At 36.4% G+C, this 21,136-nt stretch overlaps 1 protein-coding gene across 1 annotated transcript in view; it reads right to left on the bottom strand.

The window, feature by feature from the left end:
• Positions 1-21,136, bottom strand: part of Ranbp9 (RAN binding protein 9) — a 71,035-nt gene that overhangs the window by 3,478 nt on the left and 46,421 nt on the right. The window contains exons 6-13 of the mRNA XM_019207325.2: positions 19,444-19,628; positions 17,339-17,451; positions 15,366-15,474; positions 13,661-13,851; positions 12,065-12,209; positions 8,604-8,725; positions 6,858-7,009; positions 931-1,042 (exon numbers count right to left, since the gene is read on the bottom strand). Coding sequence (XP_019062870.1) covers positions 931-1,042; positions 6,858-7,009; positions 8,604-8,725; positions 12,065-12,209; positions 13,661-13,851; positions 15,366-15,474; positions 17,339-17,451; positions 19,444-19,628 — 1,129 coding nt within the window. The remainder of the gene's footprint in view (positions 1-930; positions 1,043-6,857; positions 7,010-8,603; positions 8,726-12,064; positions 12,210-13,660; positions 13,852-15,365; positions 15,475-17,338; positions 17,452-19,443; positions 19,629-21,136) is intronic.

Below are 21,136 nucleotides of genomic sequence, written 5' to 3'. Positions count from 1 at the left end.
GTCCCTACTCGGCTTACTCTCTTGTTGGCCAAGTATTAGAACTGTGTTTACACGAACACCCCAAGTTCCTTCCACAGCAGCCAGGTCTATTTAAAAAAAAAGTTCCGATTAACCCACTAGCGGTAGTGTTCAACTGTGCAGTGTTCTGTACCACCATGGAACCATAATTTGGTTTCTCAGCTGGACTGTTAAAAGTTACCTCCTTTACTCATCGTCTGTTCAGTTATATTTCAGTCCTGTCATGGGCTCTAATCCACTTCACCACCTCCTGTAGCTTTTACAACTCTCAGCCCCTGATGATTTCACAGACAAACAACAGGCCAGCGCATCTACTATGCCCTTGACCTTCCCTCCGGTACTAGAGGAAGAGCTGTGGTCCAGCCAAATAAACATTTATAACTGTAAATTCCCAGCCTAGAATTGAGTGGCAGAAAATATTTTCTTTAGTTTGAAGTCTTTGTTTGAGCAGTATTTTGAATTTTAAACATTAAGAACCACCAAAATATTTCATTCCAAATGAGATATTCTGTGGCTATCAGAAATGCTTACATACACTTGCAAATACTCAAAGATACCCCCCAACCCCACAGCCCTTAGAATCCATATAATCTGGATTTGGGATGAAGGAGGAAGGTTTCTTTATTTTAAGGTAATTGTGGTTTTATTTTTGTGTGGCTGGGAGATGAATTCAGGGCCTTGCAAATGCCAACCAAGTGCTCTACAGAGGAGCTACACCCCCAACCCAGTTTCATGTTTTAAAAATACAGAAAATAACCAGGTGCAATGCTGTGAAGAATCTTGTTTCAAAAAGTGTGCACACGGGTATAAACATTTCCCTTATGATTCACCAAGATAAAAATGTTAATACAAATAACTTCTCTCAAATATTCAGCAAATCTAGTTGAAATTCTGCTTTTTGACTTTACTCACCTAATATTGCACTGTTGAGAGCTGAGCACACAGGTTCTCTCTGAATTGGGTCAAGCTGATTTCCAACGGGGCTATTCCAAGGATCTGAATATGCTAGTAAACTGAATGCATCCTGTTGGAAACAATTTGGTTTTTAGTTCAAATAGTTCAGCTGCTGCACTATGCTCACAATGGTTCACAATAGTTCCAAATTGAGAGGAAAGTAATCTATTACTTTAAGGCACTAGGACTGTTTTTTTTTTCTTTTGTTGAGACAGGGTCTCACTGTGTAGTTGAGACTGACCTGGAACTCACTATGTAGCCCAGGCTGGTGTCAAACTCACAGCGATCGTCCTGCCTCAGCCTCCCAAGTGCTGGGATTACAGGTGTGCACCACCATGCCCGGCTAGACTACTGGTTCTTATGGGCTTTTGGGTTTGATTTTTGCAGTACCGGGGATCAAACCCTGGGCATTTGCACTGATCTGTACCACCAGCCTTTTAAAAAAAAATTTTTTTCTTTTTTTTTGAGACCAAGTCTTGCTAAGTTGCCTGGCTGGGCTCAAACTTGCAATTCTCCCGAGTCAGCCTCCCCAAATGCTAAGATCACAGGCATACACCACTGCGCCCAGCTAGATACTGTAACCTTTAAACCCAGTTACCCTGTGTGGGAAGCTCTACATTTCTAAACTCCCAAGTTATGCAGCAAAGCCTAATTCATTTTTCTTGTGAACAATCATTCTTGTTCACCTTTCCCAACCTTCCACTTCTACAACAGATAAATGGGGGAAAAAACTGAAAATAATTCCAGAGGAAGGGAGTAATACTGAGTATGGCTGAGGGGGAGGCAAACTTTAAGATGCTTTATCATGTTACCAGTGTTATAAATTTGACACTGAAAGGATTGGGCCGGATGTCTGTTAGTTGTTTTGAAGAGATGTGAAAACTGGGCCACCCTTCTTAAAACAATGGGTGCACGGACTTTTTTTTTTCTTTTTCCTCAAACGGCTACTTTTTACATCATCTTGCTGTAGGAAGCTCTGCTACGATGGTTTTGGACACTGGCTTCAAGTCCAAGCTCCACATGGCCTCTGGCAAGTAACAATCCAAGGGCCAGTGTCATTATCTGTACATTGGAGATTATACAGAGGCCCTATTTCACAGCATCATTTGAGGACTGAGTGAAGTTAGCAATGGCAATTCATGCTGACTGCTAAGATTTCTAAAGAACAGTCTCCTAGATTTACCTGCTCAAGCAATCAGATTCCACTCCTATAAACTGATATTCCTAAAGCAGGGATGGGGAAAAATGCCTCCTGGTCAGCTCTGCCCTTGGCCCTTTTTCATCCAAATGCGCTTCTGTACAGTGGCTTTTGGAATAACCCAGAAAGAGAAGTGCAGTGAGTCTGAGGCTACAGAGCAGGGAAGACTAAACATACACGACTCGATCCTTGGATCAGACCGCTCAGTATTTCATTCTGGTTAAACCCCACTCTAAAATTTAACTGGTAATAAGCAAAGGAATGAAAAGAAAGCAATTTTAAGCTACTAACAAACCTTAACGTAAGATTAAAGTAGTGGTGTCATCATTGTGGTTAGTTGGTAGGTTTCTGGAAAGCAAGACAGCAATATGTAGTAGCAAGAGCCACAACAATATTATCTTCGGACTCAATTCTATTTCTAAACTTTATCTCACTCAAAATAGTTCTTGGGAGCGAGGATCAAAGTCAGGACCCTGCCCTGGTTGAGGTAGGCGGTGGCATCACTGAGCTAACCCCCCCCCACTAGAATAGTTTTTTAAAAAAAGAAGATACATGTATAAAAGCATTACTAAAGCACTGAACATAAAAGCAAGCAGAAAAATCCAAAAGTACAATGCTTGAATTGATACAGCAACACAATAGATATTTAACCATTCAAATACATTTAAATTTTAGGTAATGCATAGAAACTGGGAGAAATTGTTTTTTATGCTAACAGAAATAATGCAAAATAGTGGCACCAGAGTTACTAACTACATAAAATATATGCATGTGACAGATAAGGGACAAAACTGAAAATTATCTGAAACACTATGCTAATATGGGTTATGTCTCATTTTCCTGCGAAAGCCATTGTGGAAACAATTTCTGAGGGTAATGTGACATCATTTAGGTAGGATTCTCACACTTGACTTAAAATCTGGAGCAGTTTCTAACTAGTTCTATTTCTGTTTTGGTTACCTGATTTACAAAGTTCACTGGGCCTAGGGCTGCTTACTTCTGCCTGACTCTCCAGAGTACTTCCCACAATGCTGCCCATACTGCATAGGTTCAGTAAACAGATGCTACACAAACCAATTCAGGCAGTCTCCTGGGAGCTACTAGCAGAACTAAGTAAGAAGCAAAAACAAAGATGACAGGAAAAGAAAAAAGGAAGACTCAACAAAGAATGACAAGAGAAACAGTAGGTCACCCAGTGCTGCAGGAATTCCCTGCCCATTTTTAACAGCTGTGGCTACTCACAGGCTGTGGTCTGCTGGCCACTCTGCAATAGGGGAAGCCACCCCACATACACACCATGTAAAGCAATTTAGATAAATGTTATGTTCAACTGAACCATCCTTTATGTATATATAGTCAGGTGCTGCACAAAGCCCTCTAGAGCAACAGGCCACAAACATAACAGTGGTCCCTTGAGATTATAATGGGGCTGAAAAATTCTCATCTCCTAGTGACATCACAGCTGTTGTCACATCTTCACACAACACCATTACTCATGTCTGTGGTGATGCTGCCAGTCATATAAAAGTAGAACACATACAATCATGTATAGTATATTACAATAATAACTACAGTACAAGAAGCCATACCATATATTTACCTGTAGCCTAGATGTGTAGCAGGCTCTGCCACCAAGCTTTGTGTACATACATTCAATGATAACTCATGATGACAAAATCCCATGGCTAAGCAACGCATGGCTATACATGTTAGAAGCTTATGCAGATCCCAAAACTGTTAAAGATTAAAAAAACCTCAAAACTACCTGTGAAACTAAGTGAAGCATAAAACTTCACCCATAGGAAGAAAAAAAGAAGAAAAAGACAAGGTTTTCAATTAGCACTTGAATTTGCCAGCTGTGCGCTCTGGCTCCATCTAAAGTGGGTCAGATACACACATTATCCTTATCTGCATCACAAAAGATAAGGCTGGGATCCAGAGTGAAAAGCTCAGAATATGAAGCCTCTCAAGCAGCTGGCAGGTGCTTAGAAGTCAGAGATGCAAAATCAAAGCCACCCACATTCTTCAGATGAAGATGAATTATACCGTCACATAAATCAGTGTATAATCAAAAAATATCTTTGAGAAGTGGCCACGTAGTATTTTCTGAACTTCATGTGAATCAGAATCAAAGATGCAGTAAGCTGACGGAATGGAATCTTAAAAGTTTTCAAAGATACTACGCATAAATCATACATTACTTCATCCTGCTCAACTGGCATGAAGTTTTCACAGGAAAACTAAGTTGACCTAATGTAAGCAAGGCAAAGACTCCTTGAAAACATTTCATATTCCCAAATACGTTATCCCCTAACACAGCAGTTCTCCACATGTGGTTCAAGAAGACCCTTTTTCAGGGGGTCTATGGGGTCTCAAAACTATCTTCATCACACTAGCATTTACTTGCCCTTTTCACTGTCATTCTGCAACCAGACTGCGGAGTCTGGAGGTACACGATGACAGACTGAGTGTGGAAGGAGCTATGAGAAACCAGCTCATCCTGTCACACCAAGCATTAAAAAGATTTACAAAAACATTAAGTAATGCTACTTCTCATGGTGGGCAGATGTTATTTAAAATGTTATTTAATGGTTTCATTTTAGAATCAATTATTTTAATTTTAGGATTGAAATTTTAGTTTTAATTTAAACTGTCAATCTGTTTATGTAACTATCAGTCCATCTAACCCATATTCTCAGTACCTAACAAAATAGCACTCAGTTTTCCAAAGGAAATTTTAGTCACCTAAAATAATAACAAGTATAAGTGTTAAGACTTTTTTTTTTTTTTTTAGAACTCTTTATATTTGGAAAAGTTGCAAAAAGCTGCATAGTGATATACACAGGAGCAATACAGCAGAGGTGATATATACATTAAACAAATATTTAAAAGGGGAGAGTTGGGCCAGGGATTTAGCTCAGCAGTTCAGTGGCCTGCCTTGCAAGTGCAAGGACCCGAGTTCAATCCCCAGTACCAAAAACAAAAAAGCGCACGGGGGGGGGGGGGGTTTAAGACATAGTCTGACCATAAAACCTTCATCTTCTAAGACAAAGGTAGACAGCTATTTTCCTACTATATGCCTCATTTGATTGCTTAGATTAAAAACTTTCAATTCCATTATGCATCAATTCCTTTTAATTTAGCATTAAAAATCATAATTTAACTTTTTTTTTGGTACCTCAGGGTCACCATTAAAAATAGCAGATGGTGCACTAGATAGCAGATGAAGTACTAAGTATGGTAAATAAACTTCTCTTCCCACCTCAGCTCCTGAAACACCAAGACTGCAAATGCCTTTAACTGGAGGTGATATTAGAGATGGCTCTTTAACCTGCCCTAGACTGGGCAGATCTATTACAGCCACACAAGTGCCATATGCAGCCACAATGCAGGTAGATCTTTACTTCGCCTGATCTCATGCCAGTGCACTGTATTAGGTGCTACTAGGTGTTGCTGATTGTTACTTGGTTCAGGTCAGGAAGAGATGGTAGCAGTCTTTGCTTTTTCCTACCATACTCAAGCAGTCTCTAGACTACCTGCATTTCCCCTTTGTTTTCAAGAGGCTATTTCTGAAACATTCCACTTTATAGTCATTCATTTTGAAAGACTCCTACTTCCCTTCAACTAATAGCACCTGATTTATTTAGTAGAAAAATCCATCTTTAGCTGATACACAAACTTGTGGCTAACTTGCTGAACTACTGAAATTTTATCCATCGATCAAAGACATAAACCCAGAAGAGACTTTAAAATGTATTTTAACCATTCTGGCCATGAAAAATGCCCTAATCCTTCATTAATCCTCATAAAAATGAAAGCCAAGTACTTTATATTCAACTTGCTTCAACCCTGAACAATGCTTACTAATAATATCTCAAATTTATATTTTATTGGTACATTTATATTTCTGCCAACTATACAGTAACTCTGCCAACTGTAGAGCTAAGAAAGTAAAAGTTCAAGTACACTGTACATGTTTTCATGTGAGACCCAGTGCTCTTCCCACGATCAGAGCTGCCTAATCCCACCAGAGGTCTTCACTAACAAATGGGCGAGGAGTTGGGGCTTGCAGACAGTTCAGGTCTAAGTTCCCCTGTAGGGATTTCTGGCACACTGCTCAGTGTTTGACAAAATTACATCTTAGTTCTGAAATGCCCCCCAAAATCTTGGTCCTCAGTGCAGCAGTATTCAGAGGTTTGGGGTCATGGCTCTTTGGAAAGTGACTTGATCATGAAAGCTCTCACCTCCCACTCAACATTGGTTTAACCCACTGACCAATTCAAAGCTCACTAAGCTTCTGTGAAGTGGTGAAACTAAGTGAGGCCTAACTGGAAGAAGATGGTCACTGCAGGCACATCCTTAAGGATACAGTTTGTCCCCAGCACCTTCTTTTTTTTTTTGCTACCAGGGATTGAACTCAGGACCTTCTACTTGCAAGGCAGGCAGCAGCACCAGAGCTAAATCCCCGGCCCCCAGCACCTTCTTTTCTCTTTGCCTCCTGGCTCTCACAAGGTGGCAGCCTTCCTCCAGTCAGTACGCACTCCCACCAGGACCTTCTGCCTCACCTTGCCCACAAACAACCAAGCCAAGTCTCACTGAAACCCCGGCAACTATGCACCACTTTTCTCCTTTGGCGTTTTTTGAGGTATTCTGTCTCAGCAATAGAAATCTAACACAACATACTTGCCTTCAACATTTTTTTATTTGCCGTGTTCTTGCCACACTCTCTCCTCAGCTGTTCACTCATTGCTTGCAGCTCTCGTCCAAAATGGATCATTCTTTCTATGGCGGCCTGACTTCCTCCACACAACTGACGTCTTAACTGACTTGAGTCAATTTCTGTAAATGAAATAAACAATTTACTACCATGGAATGACAACGTGAGCATAACATTTTTGTAACATCTGGCATGCTGATTTAGTAACTACTTCTTACTACTTCATCTACACATGCAAATTTTTTAAAATTTTAGTATGGAACTTTGTAGCTAAAAACAATACTTTATCTGCGTCTCAAGAGTCTAGGATCTAATATCCAGCTTGTGGCCAAGAGGTGACCCCTTTTCAGTGAATAGAATGGATCTAGTATGTCAAGGAAAACTTTATGAAAGTGACATAAAATTCTCTAAAACTGTATTAAGCAATATTTAAAAAGTAAAAAACAAAACAAAAAAATATCGCCTCTCAGGGCTGTTTTAACTACAGATGGAATAAAACATTCCTAGAAGATGAGTGGATAAATGATTCCAATAAAAACACAGAAGACACGTCTTACCAATTAAAAGGGTTCAACTATTAGAAGAACATTACTTTTAGAAAGCACTTTATAGTCCAATTAACAATTACTAACATTGTAACTATATAAATCACTAATAAAAAAATTCATTATATGAAGATGACGATGATAATGGCTAACATGTACTATGTACTTCACACTACAAGATAAACTCAATTTAGTCTTCACAATGACCTGTAAGAGTTATTTTACCCATTTTACAGATGAAGAAACTGAGACATGGAGCATTTAAGTACTTTGTTCAAGGTCAAATGGCTAGTAAGTAGCAGTTGCAGAAATCAACCCAAATAATCTGGCCCTAGAAATTGTGCTCTTCATCTCTGATGTTAAAATTACTGGTGAGGGTGAGTTTCCTGATCTCTAGCAGAATAAAACTAGACTGGCTTTTTAGCAATTTGAACAAACATATTTTAATTTCAAAATAATAAGAAATGCACTATTGCCATAGAATTCTAACAAATCATTTATAAGTCTCAATAACTTTTACTGCCCTTTTAGCAGGAATGTTTACTGATGGTATAATCCATTGCATAAATTCTCAACAAAAAAGAAGTATGCACACATACGAATCTTGAACCACTTCCGTTAAAGTGGGAGAGGCCACAGATAAGCACCCTCACGTGCTGGGCCCAATGCTGTGCATCATCACACCTTTGTATTAAATGTATTTAAGAAATTTTATTACATTAAAAATTTATAACATCTTCTCTACTCATTTGGCTTTACTATTATCAAAACAAGTGCAAAACTATTTTCATCTCCAAATGTGAATACCCTAAGGCAGTGACGATGAACCCTGCAGAGCTTTCAGGAATATAAACAGCCTGCTGCAGCACGTATGCCGTACGTTTGCCACCACTGCCCTATGTATGGGCTCAGCTCCCAAGTCAGTGCTGCTGCACTCACAACAGCACTGAAGCTGAGCTAAACAGACAGCTGAGAAGGGAAAACTACCTGGCACTTCAGAAGGAAAAGTAATTCCTCTCTCTCTAGCAATGCAATCTCAGAAAAAAATCAAGTAACACATATTTAATCTTTAAATTTGATTTATGGTCATCAGCTGTGAATCAGTACAAGTAAAAACATAACCTTGTAGCCATCATTTTTTATTAAAAATGTAAGAAATATCACTGCAGACCCATTTCGGTGTCACAATCTTCCATTTCGTGGTCATGTTTAGAGCTACCATTTAGGAAACCATTGGATGAAGTTTCTCCAACTCCATTGGAGTAGTGATCTGTTTCCATGTCTACATCATTACTGAAAACGAAAAAACAAACCTAATTTTAGAAAAATCATTTTTGCAGCTTAGTTCAAAATAAATTGCTATTCAACTACATGGCCTACTTGTAAACTAACTTTGTATGGCAATGGAAATCTGCAAAGAAGGCATTTAGTTAAGTTACAAATGTATTCAAAGCCAAATGTATCTGACTTTAACAAATTCAGAGCCTAGAGATAAGGGAGAAGTATCATCTGTACTGATCTTTATGACTGCACATCAATACAGAGAAATCACACTTTGGCAAAATACTTCTGTTTTTCAAACTCAGACCTACACTTCTTTTTAAATCAACTCCTGCCCCAGAATCTCCCCAGGTAACTCTCTCCTCTGCCTCTAGCATTTATTTCTAGAATGGGGGGGGGGCTTCCCTCCAAACAAATTTAAAAAATCTCACTCCTGGAACCCACTGCACTTTTTTCCTTCCCTCATTTTCAATCCACTTCTAGAACATACTCTCAGCTTTAACACTCTGGCCTTTGTCCTTATGACTCAAAAACACAGAATGGTGGCACAGGCCTATAATCCCAGTTACTTGTGAGGCTGAGGTAGAAAGATCACAAATTCAAGCCCAGTCTGGGCAACTCAATGAGACAACGCCCTCCACTAAGTCCCCAGAACTACAGACAAAACAGAATGTGCTCTTTCAAAGGTAAATGATACTTGCAAAAACTGCTCAGTCTCATCCACTCCTGCATTTTTAGCACTCAGCAATTTACACACTATTTTACTGGCCAACAGCTCTATCATTTTGGCAAATCTTCACTTGTATTATTACTTAGAGATGAGTCTGACAAGTTGCCCAATCTGGCCTTGAACTCTCAATTCTCTTGTCCCATCCTCGGAAGCAGCACACCCATTGCACCTGGTCAGTAATGTTCATTTTAAACTGCTGTCATGGCTGATGTCTGGACAGTTTGAAATCTTCAACTATCTCACACCGAATGATACCTTTGTGCCAGTAACTCCATACTGAAGTATACTTCTAACAGTAAAGTTACCAATATATGATGCCCTTTCAGACCCAACCGCACATTTATAAGCAACAGTAAATAACTTTAAGATTTCTAAGTAGACACAGGTAATAGTTATACAATGAAAAGCTAGGAAGTATGTACATAAAAATGTTTCTAATTACAAAAGCAAAAATATATTTGCAGAAAAAAATTAATACAGACATAACCACTGGCTAACACCCTGGGTTGAGTGTGTGCACACAGATATGTGAGTGTGCAAGGAAGGTAAAGAGATCTGGGGAGATGTGAAGGGCTCCAGAACTCCAGACCAGTCTTATGTAATCAGAAAAGCTTATTATCTGGACAAATTTCTAGAAATAAGAAAACCCAACTTTGCAAGGGTTTAATTTAATGAAAACCCTTATTATTGTGTCTTTTGATGGTTTAATAATACACTAAGCTCTTTAAAAAAAGTTCAATTTAGTATTTAGGAGGCATTCAATCATTTACATACATTTAAAACTCTGTGACATGTCCTATTTGGTACTAAGGATAGTATGGAACTCTGTCCTCCAGCAGCAAACACAAAGTTAGTGGTGTTACAGTGATCATGATCAGTATCACGATGAAAGTTAATCATGAAGGTGCAACTCAACACGTGGTAGGGATGTAACACAAAGGAAATATTCTAGAAGATATGCCATCTGAACTTGAGTTTCACAGCCTGAACAGAAGTTAGGATGGAGGCGTGGGAGGGCACTGGGAAGAGCATTTCAGATGGAAGTAAAAGCACAAGTTTGCAAGTCACAAATCCTGGGACAGAACCTTAGCTCTGCAACTTACTACCTACTAATTATTGACCTTTTGAAAAAAAGTCATTTTCTGGTATTCAGCTCTACATCTGTAAAATGGTTTAAATAATTAATACCACCCCCTTTGCCTACTTCACATTATTGAAGGAAAGCCATTACCAATCACAAGGAACTCTTCACTGTTTGGCAGCATAAAGTAGTTCAGAAGTTTATTTGCCTTCCCTTCCCTACTGGACAGAAAGGCTATCTCACCAGTCCATGTGTTAAGCTGGAGCTCAGATAATGTGTCTGTGAGGGTAGGATTTAACACCACACTGACAAGTGGACTCTAACCTTACCATCAAGCAAAGAAGACCCTCTATCAATGATAAAGACTTAACATTTAAGATTTCATTCATAATATTTTAACATAATATTGTAATTTTGTACTTCCCAATATGTCATCTCCACTGTGAGAGACCACCCTGACCTTCTCAGTAAGACGGTTCCTTTTCCTGATGTCTCTGACCACTTTTGTGATCCTCCATTATAACCTATAACCCAACAACACTTTTATAAATTTGTCATGTATGATACAATAGATAATCTGGAAAGTTTGAATATCTCCAAATTTTCAAATAGATAAGACTCCTTTCTTCAGAACATTTCCACTAAGATTCTATGCTAAAAGTTAGGCTCTCCCTCAATAATGAAGTGCGGCAATGATTTCCCCCAAACCAAATGTGATCAACTGGTTCAAATTATAGGATGAAACCAGTATCAACTGACTCAGATGCTGAATGGCTAGAAAGAAAGCTTGAATGCACACAAATCTGATCAATTACACTTCAAGGATTTCTAGTATTCATGAATATTAAATGTAAATACATTAAGGCTTATAGACAAGCTTTCAAAAAAGATTCTGTATAGCTGGGGATTTAGCTCAGTGCCATCGTGCCTGCCTCTCAAGCACAAAGTCTTGAGTTAGATCCCCGGTATTGAAAGGGGAAAAAAAAGAAAGAAAGAAAGAAAAGAAATCAAAACAAAACCAAAAAAGATTCTGTGTAAAGCTAGCCACTTTGAACTCAGAAAACATTTTACATATTTACTTCTCCAACACACACACACACACAGAAAAACTAGTTCCAAATTTTTCTTAACATGAGAGGTTAAATATTATGTCTTAACTTGAAAATATTTATGTGATCATTGGGATAGATGTATGGTTGGCAGGAAGACAATGCAGAAAGCCCCTTATCTGTACTTACAACCTCACCTGAAGGAAAAGCGTTGCTGGGAAGAGAAGAAACTAAGGAAAGAGCCATGTGCATACTAGGAAAGTAAACAACTTTAAATAACTTATTATTCCCTACCCTTTTTATTCTCCTGGGACTTCGGAACCCCCAGATTTCCAATACTGGTCATTTAAGTTCTTTAAAAATTATTAACAATGATGACACCATGAAGTTGTTGGCTTTTTTTTTTTTTTTTTTTTGGTACCAAGGATCAAACTCCAATCCTTGTGAAGTTGTTGGCTTTTACTGATGCAAAAGCTCGGGAAATCACTTACCTGGTGAAATTATTAACTTGCTGTGACCTTGACATATTTATACTGTTCAATTCCGGTACATTCAAGTTAGATGACTGGTGTTTACTATGGCAATATGATTGATGTGCTTTATTTGATATTATACCATTACTACAACTTTCCAAACCTGGGAAAAAAGAAAACAAACCACATGGAAACAGAAACAGTAATTTACTGATTAGGTTATGAATATTGTTCCTATATCTTGATTTTATATTTAAAAGTCTTTTAGAATGTTGAAAAGTCAATGGATTAAATAGTAAACAGTGTCTTTGAGAGGAAAATACTCCACTGTGAACTATTTATTATCTCTTCTAACATGTACCTTAATTATGAATCTCACGTAGTCCTCACCCTCTCCCTATAAGGACATTACAGTCATGCATTGTTCAGTAACAAGGATACACTCTGAGGAATATATCATTGGATGATTTCATCACTGCGCTATAAGATACAGTATTCATACTTACATAAATCTAAGATACAGTCTATAACCTACTGCTCCTAGGCTATGAACCTGGAGAGCATGTTACTCATCTGAATACCTCCTGCAGGCAGCTGGGACACAATGATAGGTATTTGTGTAGTTAAGCATAGAAAAGGTACAGTAAAACATACTATGTGTTAGGGATTTTTTTCAGCCCTGCCTGTTATAATCTCATAGAACCACTGTCATGTATAAGATCCATCACTAACAGAAATGTTTTGTGGTACATTATCATGCGAATACATTTTACATATGAATGCACTGAGGCTCTGAGTCTAGCCAAACCTGAAGTGACTATGATATCTGAGAGGGGTGATGGTTGAGGATACAGACAGGAGAATCATACTCCTGGTACAGGATGGTAATGTCAGTATCCTGAGAGACAACAGGACAAAAAGGGTAAATAATGAACAAGCAAAACTGTTACTTTATAGAAAAGAGGAAGTATTATCTGACTTATTTTAGAAAGTTAAATATTCAGAGAAAATACAGCATGCTGAGAATCACAGACCAAAGAAACAAACAAAAAGAACTGAAAATAGACCATAAAAGTGGTATAGTAAAGAGTCAAGAAAGGAGTAGAATTTTAATTAAGTGAACAACCAAAAGCCACAGACTAAGACCGGAATGAGAAAAGGAAAGGAGAAAATGGGACTAGGTAGAAAGCAAACTTGCAAGATGCCTAGGAAGAAAAAAGAGAGGCAGGCAGCCCAGCTAAGTTTAATAATCGGTGGCATAAGCCAGAATATCTTTAAATTTACACTTCATTAAAACATATAATTACCTTTTAATCAATATATAGCAATGATTTAATCAATATATAGCAATAATTTTAGTGATTAACTCATTTTGACTGTTGACATTTGTCTATGAAGATACAAAATCTACTATTAGAAAACGCTCCAGTTAGTTCTTGGTAATGACAACGTACAACTCTGAATCTACAATATTTTATCCAAAGCATTTTGACATTAAGTATACACAACTGCAAAACAGCTATACAAAAAATGTTTAAATTTTAAAAAGAAATTTTTGGCTCAAAATTCTAAAAAGGGGGTAAAGTTTAAAGGTAATGTCATAGACAATCTCACCAGAAAAATGCGCAGTACTTCCTTTGCCCGATGCTAAATTGTGGATATTCAGTCCATGGCTGGGGCTCATGCTTGGACTGCTAAAAGGTCGAGGACTAACAGGATAGCTGTCTTGAGATTTTGGACTCCGGCCTCCCAAACATCGTACTTCACTATCTGTACCATTCACCATTTCTATAAACTGACGCACTCTAAAAGAAAAAAGAAAAACTTACTTAGACATAACCTTCAAGTGGCCTTTTGTTTATGCAGTAACAACAGATTCCTGAAAATATTTCAAAAGCTTGTATTTATCAAGGTTTGGTCTTTCCAGAAAAATCAGATTAGGCAAAAGATGAAAATGAAAATACATCTAGAGCTATAATAAATAAAATAAAGATGGTCATCTTTAAAACCTAAAAATACTTTGATCACTAATATTTATACTTGGTGGCAAGTCAAACAGCACCTAAGAACATGACCTTGTGAATGCAGGTGGCATCCCCTTCTCAGCCTTTGTGCCCCAGGTCTCATGCCCACCTCTTTCTTAGCCAAAGTGGGCCTGGTTTAAACTTTCACTTAGAAGCCAAATAACTGTCATGTAACTTCACAGAGTTTCTGTTGCTTAAAAGAGTTGAAATTTTATGCTCACTAACATCTCATTATTGAAAAAATAAAGATCCATAAAACAAACAAACAAAAACACATTAAATTAGGATGGCTGTTATCCAAATAAGAGAAAATAAGTGTTGCTGAGGATGCTGACAAACTAGAAACCTTGTGTACTGCTGATGGGAAATATAAAATGATGAGCACTAAGGAAAACAGTATGGTGTTTCTTTAATGCATTACACACAGAATCACCGTATGATCCAGCAGTTCCACTTCTGGGTGAATAAATCAAAAGAACTGAAAGCAAGAGTTCAAGCAGGTAATTGTACACCTATATTCATAGCAGAATTACACACAAGAGCCAAGAGATGGAAGCAACCTAAGTATGTACCAACAGACGAGTGGAACATTATTCATTTGTCCCTTCCTTTTAAAAGGGAAGGAATTCTGGCACACACTACAATATGGACGAACTGAGGGCATTATGAAAAGTGAGCAAGCCAGTCACAAAACAACAACTTCTGTCTGAGGGGCCTTGGGAAAGGGGAGAGGGGAGAAGCCACTGTTTGCTGGGCATGCAGCTTCAGAGAGATGCACAGAGATATGGTTGCATAAAAAGTGTGAATGAACTTAGATGTACACAACTGCATGCTTAAAAAATAATTAAAATGATAAATTTTCTACTTTACCATGTTTTTTTAAAATGCCACAGTTACTATATGGTACTTTTCCAGACAAAAAAATAAGACACCCATCTTCTAAATAAAATCTTTAATTCTTAAACACAGAGGTAGCATAATTAAACAGCACAAAGAACATACAGCAGAGATGCCATCTGCTCAGTCTTTATGACAGAAGTGGTTTTGCTCTGGTTTGGGTGCTGGGCGTTGAACTCAGGACCTCGTATGTGAATTATAATAAGCACATGCTCTACTGCTGAGCTATGCCTCAATCCCAAATCCTTTTCAAAAACTTGTTATTTAAGTGGGCTATAAAACTGTATATAGATATATGAAAGAAGGTAAGAAAAAGTAAAACCATGGAAACATAAAAACGATTTTAATTACATAACAAATATGCACAATATATAAATATAACATTTTATTAAACTCACTTTAATGTGAAAAGGAGATTGGGATTTCTTTCAAGTAAACTTGGATATAACTGTTGTGTTGTTTCAATGGCTTCCCCCATTCTTCCTGCTAACACCAATTTCTGAATTCCTATTTGGAAACAGAAAACAAAACATTAACTTCTATTACTGTTAGCCGGGTGTGGTGGCACATGCCTGCAATCCCAGCACTCGGGAAGCTGAGGCAGGAGGATTGCTGTTGAGTTCGAGACCAGCCTAAGCTACGAAGTGACCTCCAGGTCAGTCTCAACTACATAGTGAGACCCTGTCTCAAAAAACCAAAAAATACATAAACAAACAAATAAATTACTGTTACTAATTTCTGTTTCTTTGAAACTGTGTCTCGCTATGTAGTTCAGGCTGGACTTGAACTCACTATGTAACCCAGGCTGGCCTCAGATTGACGGTGATCCTCCTACCTCAGCCTCCCAAGTCCTGAGATTGCAGGCTTGTGCCACCACACCTGGCTCTTAATTTTTGTTTCTTTTTCTAAATCACAGATGCCATTAGGAAATGCAAGGAAAAACTTCAGACATTAAAAAAAAAAACAAAAAAACTATAAAAGGGCTGGGGATTTAGGTCTGTGGTGCTGTGCTTGCTTGATTGTCTTGCAAGCACAAGGTCCTGAGTTCAACCCAAGCACCGAAGTAAGAAAACAAAACTACAAAACAAGTACTTTCACAAACCATTTTTTAAAAATCGTTAACAGTAAAAATACAAATATTAAAATTTCAAACAGTAATGTTCAGAAGACAGTTTAAAAAATATTATGTAGTTAAAATGTCTACTTGGATCTTTTGAACACAGGTCTAGAAGAATACCAGCCTTTGAAAAAGACCTGAACTTAACACTTATTGGGTATTCCTGGTGTGTCCGAAATTTGTTAAATTAGAGGTTGAGGGTACAAAATGAGCAGACAATGACCACTCAACAGAGCTTATTAAGGTGGTGAGAAAGAAGCATACAATTTGCTCTAACACTATGTGACCAGTGCTATTATAACAATAAATTTACACAAAAGGCCATTTTCAGCCATCATGATTTGCCCATCTGTTTTGTTTTTTTCTTCTATCTGCTTGGTCATCAAGTCACAACCGGGCTGATGAGTGCAAAGAACTGACCACCTGTGAATGGGTTAGCAAGCTGACTTGCCTTTGTTAAAACAGGCAGGACAGTGCTGGCCAAAACTAGGACAGAAACAATAAATATTTAGTCAATACTACCTTAAATTCAGAGAGCAAACTAAATTCAAAGATATTTAAATTTCTCTCACATACTATCTCCACTATCTCACTAGAGCCACATTATTACTTAAAAGAAAATGAAATCCCTTTTTGTTAAAACATTTATTTTCTAAAAGCTTAAGGAAACATCTTTAAAGGAAAACTGGTAAAGTTATTTCTTAAAAAAATTTCTCCAAAATTATCTCTCAGCATTTAGAACTCTTCTTCCAAGATGCTGATGGAAATAAATTTCAAAGGCATTCACTTTAAATTAATGTTATCTGAATGGGCCAGGGATTTAGCTCAGCGGTTCGGTGGCCTGCCTTGCAAGCACAAGGACCAGAGTTCAATCCCCGGTACCAAAAATAAATAAATAAATAAATTAATTAATTAATTAATTAATGTAACTGAAATTTTATTTTAAAAATTTTCTTAAAAATGAGAGTAACCAAACCTATCATCTGAGAACAATTGTCAGCCACACACACACACAGCATCCTTACTTTGTCTATTCTTAATGGAAGCTAATATAGCTCAGCGTCGGTGGCCTGCCTTGCAAGCACAAGGACCAGAGTTCAATCCCCGGTACCAAAAATAAATAAATAAATAAATTAATTAATTAATTAATTAATGTAACTGAAATTTTATTTTAAAAATTTTCTTAAAAATGAGAGTAACCAAACCTATCATCTGAGAACAATTGTCAGCCACACACACACACAGCATCCTTACTTTGTCTATTCTTAATGGAAGCTAATTCTTCTAGAACAGTCTGGTCTGTAGATCTGGCAAAGGCCTCTGCTGTGGCACAGTACCCATGGTGGACAAGGTAAGATGAAACCATTCTTAAAAAGAGGAAGCATCTTTTAGTCAAGAGAGTACAAGTTTCATACTACAGTTTGTATAATCAAAGTCTACTATATGGTATTAGAAAATGAATCTATTTCCTCAAAACAAGCCTTAAGAATCTCAACTTTAAGGTGAAAACACATCATTTTGTTCTAATCATGCTTATTTACAAAACAAGTAACTGTAAATAGTATACAGAGATTACTCTAAAATAAATATTCCTAGAGAATCAAGAACATTAAACGAGCCCTTCTTTGATTCTTCCTCTTCTTTAATAGATTCCTTCCTATTCATTCCCTATTATTCAATCCTATTAAATGTTAATTTCTATTTCACCTTTATCATATGACTTACCCCTGTAACACAATATTTATAAAGTATCCTCCCCCATTTTAAAATAACAGATTAATCATTGTTTCAGAAAATAACAGATTAATCAGTGTTTACTCAACAGTTAAACAAGATGCAGTTGCAAAGAATAAACAGAAAAAATACTAAGAGGAACTCAGTAACAATCACCCAGAAAATTTATGAGGGTACTACTAATCAACAAAGAACCAGACTTCGAATCTAAACTAATATGGTTTTGCACAGAAAATTACTCAAATAAGATTTATAGGTAACACATTTTGAACAAATTAAAAAAAAAATCAAGCAATCAAAACATATGCTTACATATACCCATAAAATGTGGCTAAGAAAAACTAATGATTCAACAAAATTAATCCAAAATCTGGTATCTATCTACAAATATTCAACTGTTCAATCTGTTAAATACCACTAAGGGCCAGTTAGAAAATGGTGGGCAATATTCACTAGGCAGGGGACTGGGCGAAAGCAGAGAAGTGGGGGGAGTGATCTCTTAAGCAGTACATTTTCACCTTTAACCAATTGTTCAGATCAATTTGGGGAAGAGGGAACCTTTGAGAATGGACTTCCTGGAGTTCATGGATTCATGGCACCAATTTCATGAAGCACAGGAAGGGTCGAGTACAGGATTAAGATAAGTATTTCCTCTGTTAATACACTATCTTGCCATGATGCCCAGTAGCAACCATTTTTGAATTAAAAAGATACTTATTTTCTGCTCTGCTGCTGCCCTCTTCCTCCAATATTGTTAACAAATTCTAAGTATTTATGCTGTTACTGAGGGTCCTAATTTCATGGTCACTGCTTCTTGGCCTTCATTTCTTTTATATTATCCTAAATGTCTAACAATAGAATGTCTGACAAAAGAATAGAATGTCTAACAAAAGAAAGCAGCATTAAAATAATCTGAAGTTTCAAAAACTCCTTCAACTAGAGGTTTTTAGTTAGATTTTTCTATTTATACTGGGGCAACTATAATCTTCCTGAATCTAAATGCTAGTTGATAAATATTTAGCAAAAACAGAGAATCTAGCAACCAAAATAGAGCTGGTGTTATTATTACAAAGTAACTAAAAAATTAGAAAACTTTAGCCATGGAAACATGAAATGTACCTAGCATGTCTATACCCATATATTTTGATGGTAAGAGTAAGCATCCAATAATTATTTTTCTCCATATATATTTGAACTATTTCTAAACAACAAAGTCAAGTTCATGTTCCAAAACTAGATTCCTGGGTTATCAATTCTAAATTATTCCTCTGAACTTATCTTTTACATCAACAGTATTAAAAGTTGAACCATGTAACACATAAATAATAAGTTCTATTATTAAGGATAACAAATAAATTAACAGCCTAATAGACTTTGTCACTTTATTTAAACTACAAAATTAAGTTAGGATAAAATACAAGTTTGTATGTACAGTTAAATCAACATTTTAAATTTTGTTTAAATAATAAAAATGAACTACTTTTGAGAAATTAAAATATATCAACAATATATTAGGATGATTAGGATTTAAGTTAGATTAAAAAGCTTCCATGAATACCAGAAGAATAAATGTCTTTTAAAAACTCAATTTTTCAATTGTGTAACTCAAAGTTCTTTACTCTTACTTTTGTATCATGGTCTGCCATTCTCCTTCTCGATCTCCAATAGGAAACCGGTCTATCTGTGCCTGAATTTTGGTTCTCCATTCCCGCATGTAGTCTTCTATATCAAACACAAAAGGATGCTGCCCAAAATTAGCATCAACCACTTCTCCTGGTGTCTGAAGGCCCACAGTAGGATATAAATTTGGCTGTAACACAATACACTTCAAGTAAATATTTATCCATTTTATATAAAAGACTTAATTTATTCTTTTATGTTTCAAACAACAAAGTGACAAATTTACTTCATGAATATTTAGAAATCCTAATCAAACTATTACTAGAGAATTTTTAAATGATGTAAATATGTTAGATGAAAAAAACCACTTCTTGTAATCTAATCAAGAGAAAAATAAAATAACTAAGGCAGCTATTTTATTTATTCATATATATATATATATATATATATATATATATATATAATGCTATATTATATCATTTGGCACTGTATTTCAAATATATGAAGATGCCAATTTTTTCTCTTAAGATGTCATTTGGTTGGTACAGAGATTCTAAAATAAACACATAACTCAATTTTGTATCTCAGCTTTTATATAGTATGCACTTCTAAAAACTGAACACTAAGGCTACTTCCCATAAAAGTGCCCTCCCTCCCAGCTAGTCATGTAGTACTTTAAATTTATCACCTTCATTTTACTGTACATTTGGGAGGCCTGCCTTTACAAAGGGAAGCTGATAATAATTTAGCTTTAAGCAAGACATGCTGTCACAATGGGGGTTTTCTATACAAAAATTAAAACTTCAACATTTATGCTTTGAGAAAAAAAGGATAAATCTGAATTTTCAACTCAGAAGTACATTCAGGTACTCAGGATTTCATGGCAAAGCAAGTTTAACAGGAGGTAGCTTCAAATATACAAAAAATACAAGAATGCTTCTTTCGGGTCTATCACTAAAGTCATCATTTAATCTAAAGGGAGAATGAGTTATTGAGTGCCACATAAATGCCAGGATCTAAATATTGTAATAACCCTACAAGGTAATTATTATTATCTTTATTACAAAGATACAGAAATTGATAATTAGAGGGTTAAATAACTTGCTCATGATCACTCTGCTAAAACATAACAGAGGTAGAATTAGAACACACAGGCTTATCCGACACCAACTGCAAGCTCAATTTTTATTCCCGTATGTTAAACCCACACATGTTCATTATGGATATTCTTGCCCTATTTCTTTGTTTTCATAGTTATGCCAAGTATTTTCACAACATAAATTAACAAGGTAAAAATTAAAAGTGGGTAATTTGTGTGAATATGACATTTAAATACAGTGCACAGCAAAAAAGTTGAGATATGTTTAGAAACAACTGTTCAACAAGCACATAAACCAGAAGACCAAATATTGTGTCAAAAATATTAAGAAATATAAAGTCCACCATATGATGGAAATAAATGGTAAAGCAAAACAATACAAATGTACTGATTCTTGATAAAACAAACAAGTTCAAAAAATGTAAGCCAAGAGCCAGTGAAATCTCAACAAGGAGAAAACAGACCTAAGGACATGATCTAAAAGCATACATGTCCTTTTTTTATTTATTTATTTATTTATTTATTTATTTATTTATTTATTTATTTATTTATTTATTTAGAGACAGGGTCTCACTATGTACTTGAGACTGAGCTGGAAC

This window comes from Fukomys damarensis, unplaced genomic scaffold (genome assembly GCF_012274545.1).
Source record: "Fukomys damarensis isolate Sample0158 unplaced genomic scaffold, DMR_v1.0_HiC HiC_scaffold_10, whole genome shotgun sequence".
NCBI classification, from domain to species: Eukaryota; Metazoa; Chordata; class Mammalia; order Rodentia; family Bathyergidae; genus Fukomys; species Fukomys damarensis.
The sequence above is the reverse complement of the archived record's forward strand: the minus strand, read 5'-3'. Positions and strand labels throughout refer to the sequence as shown.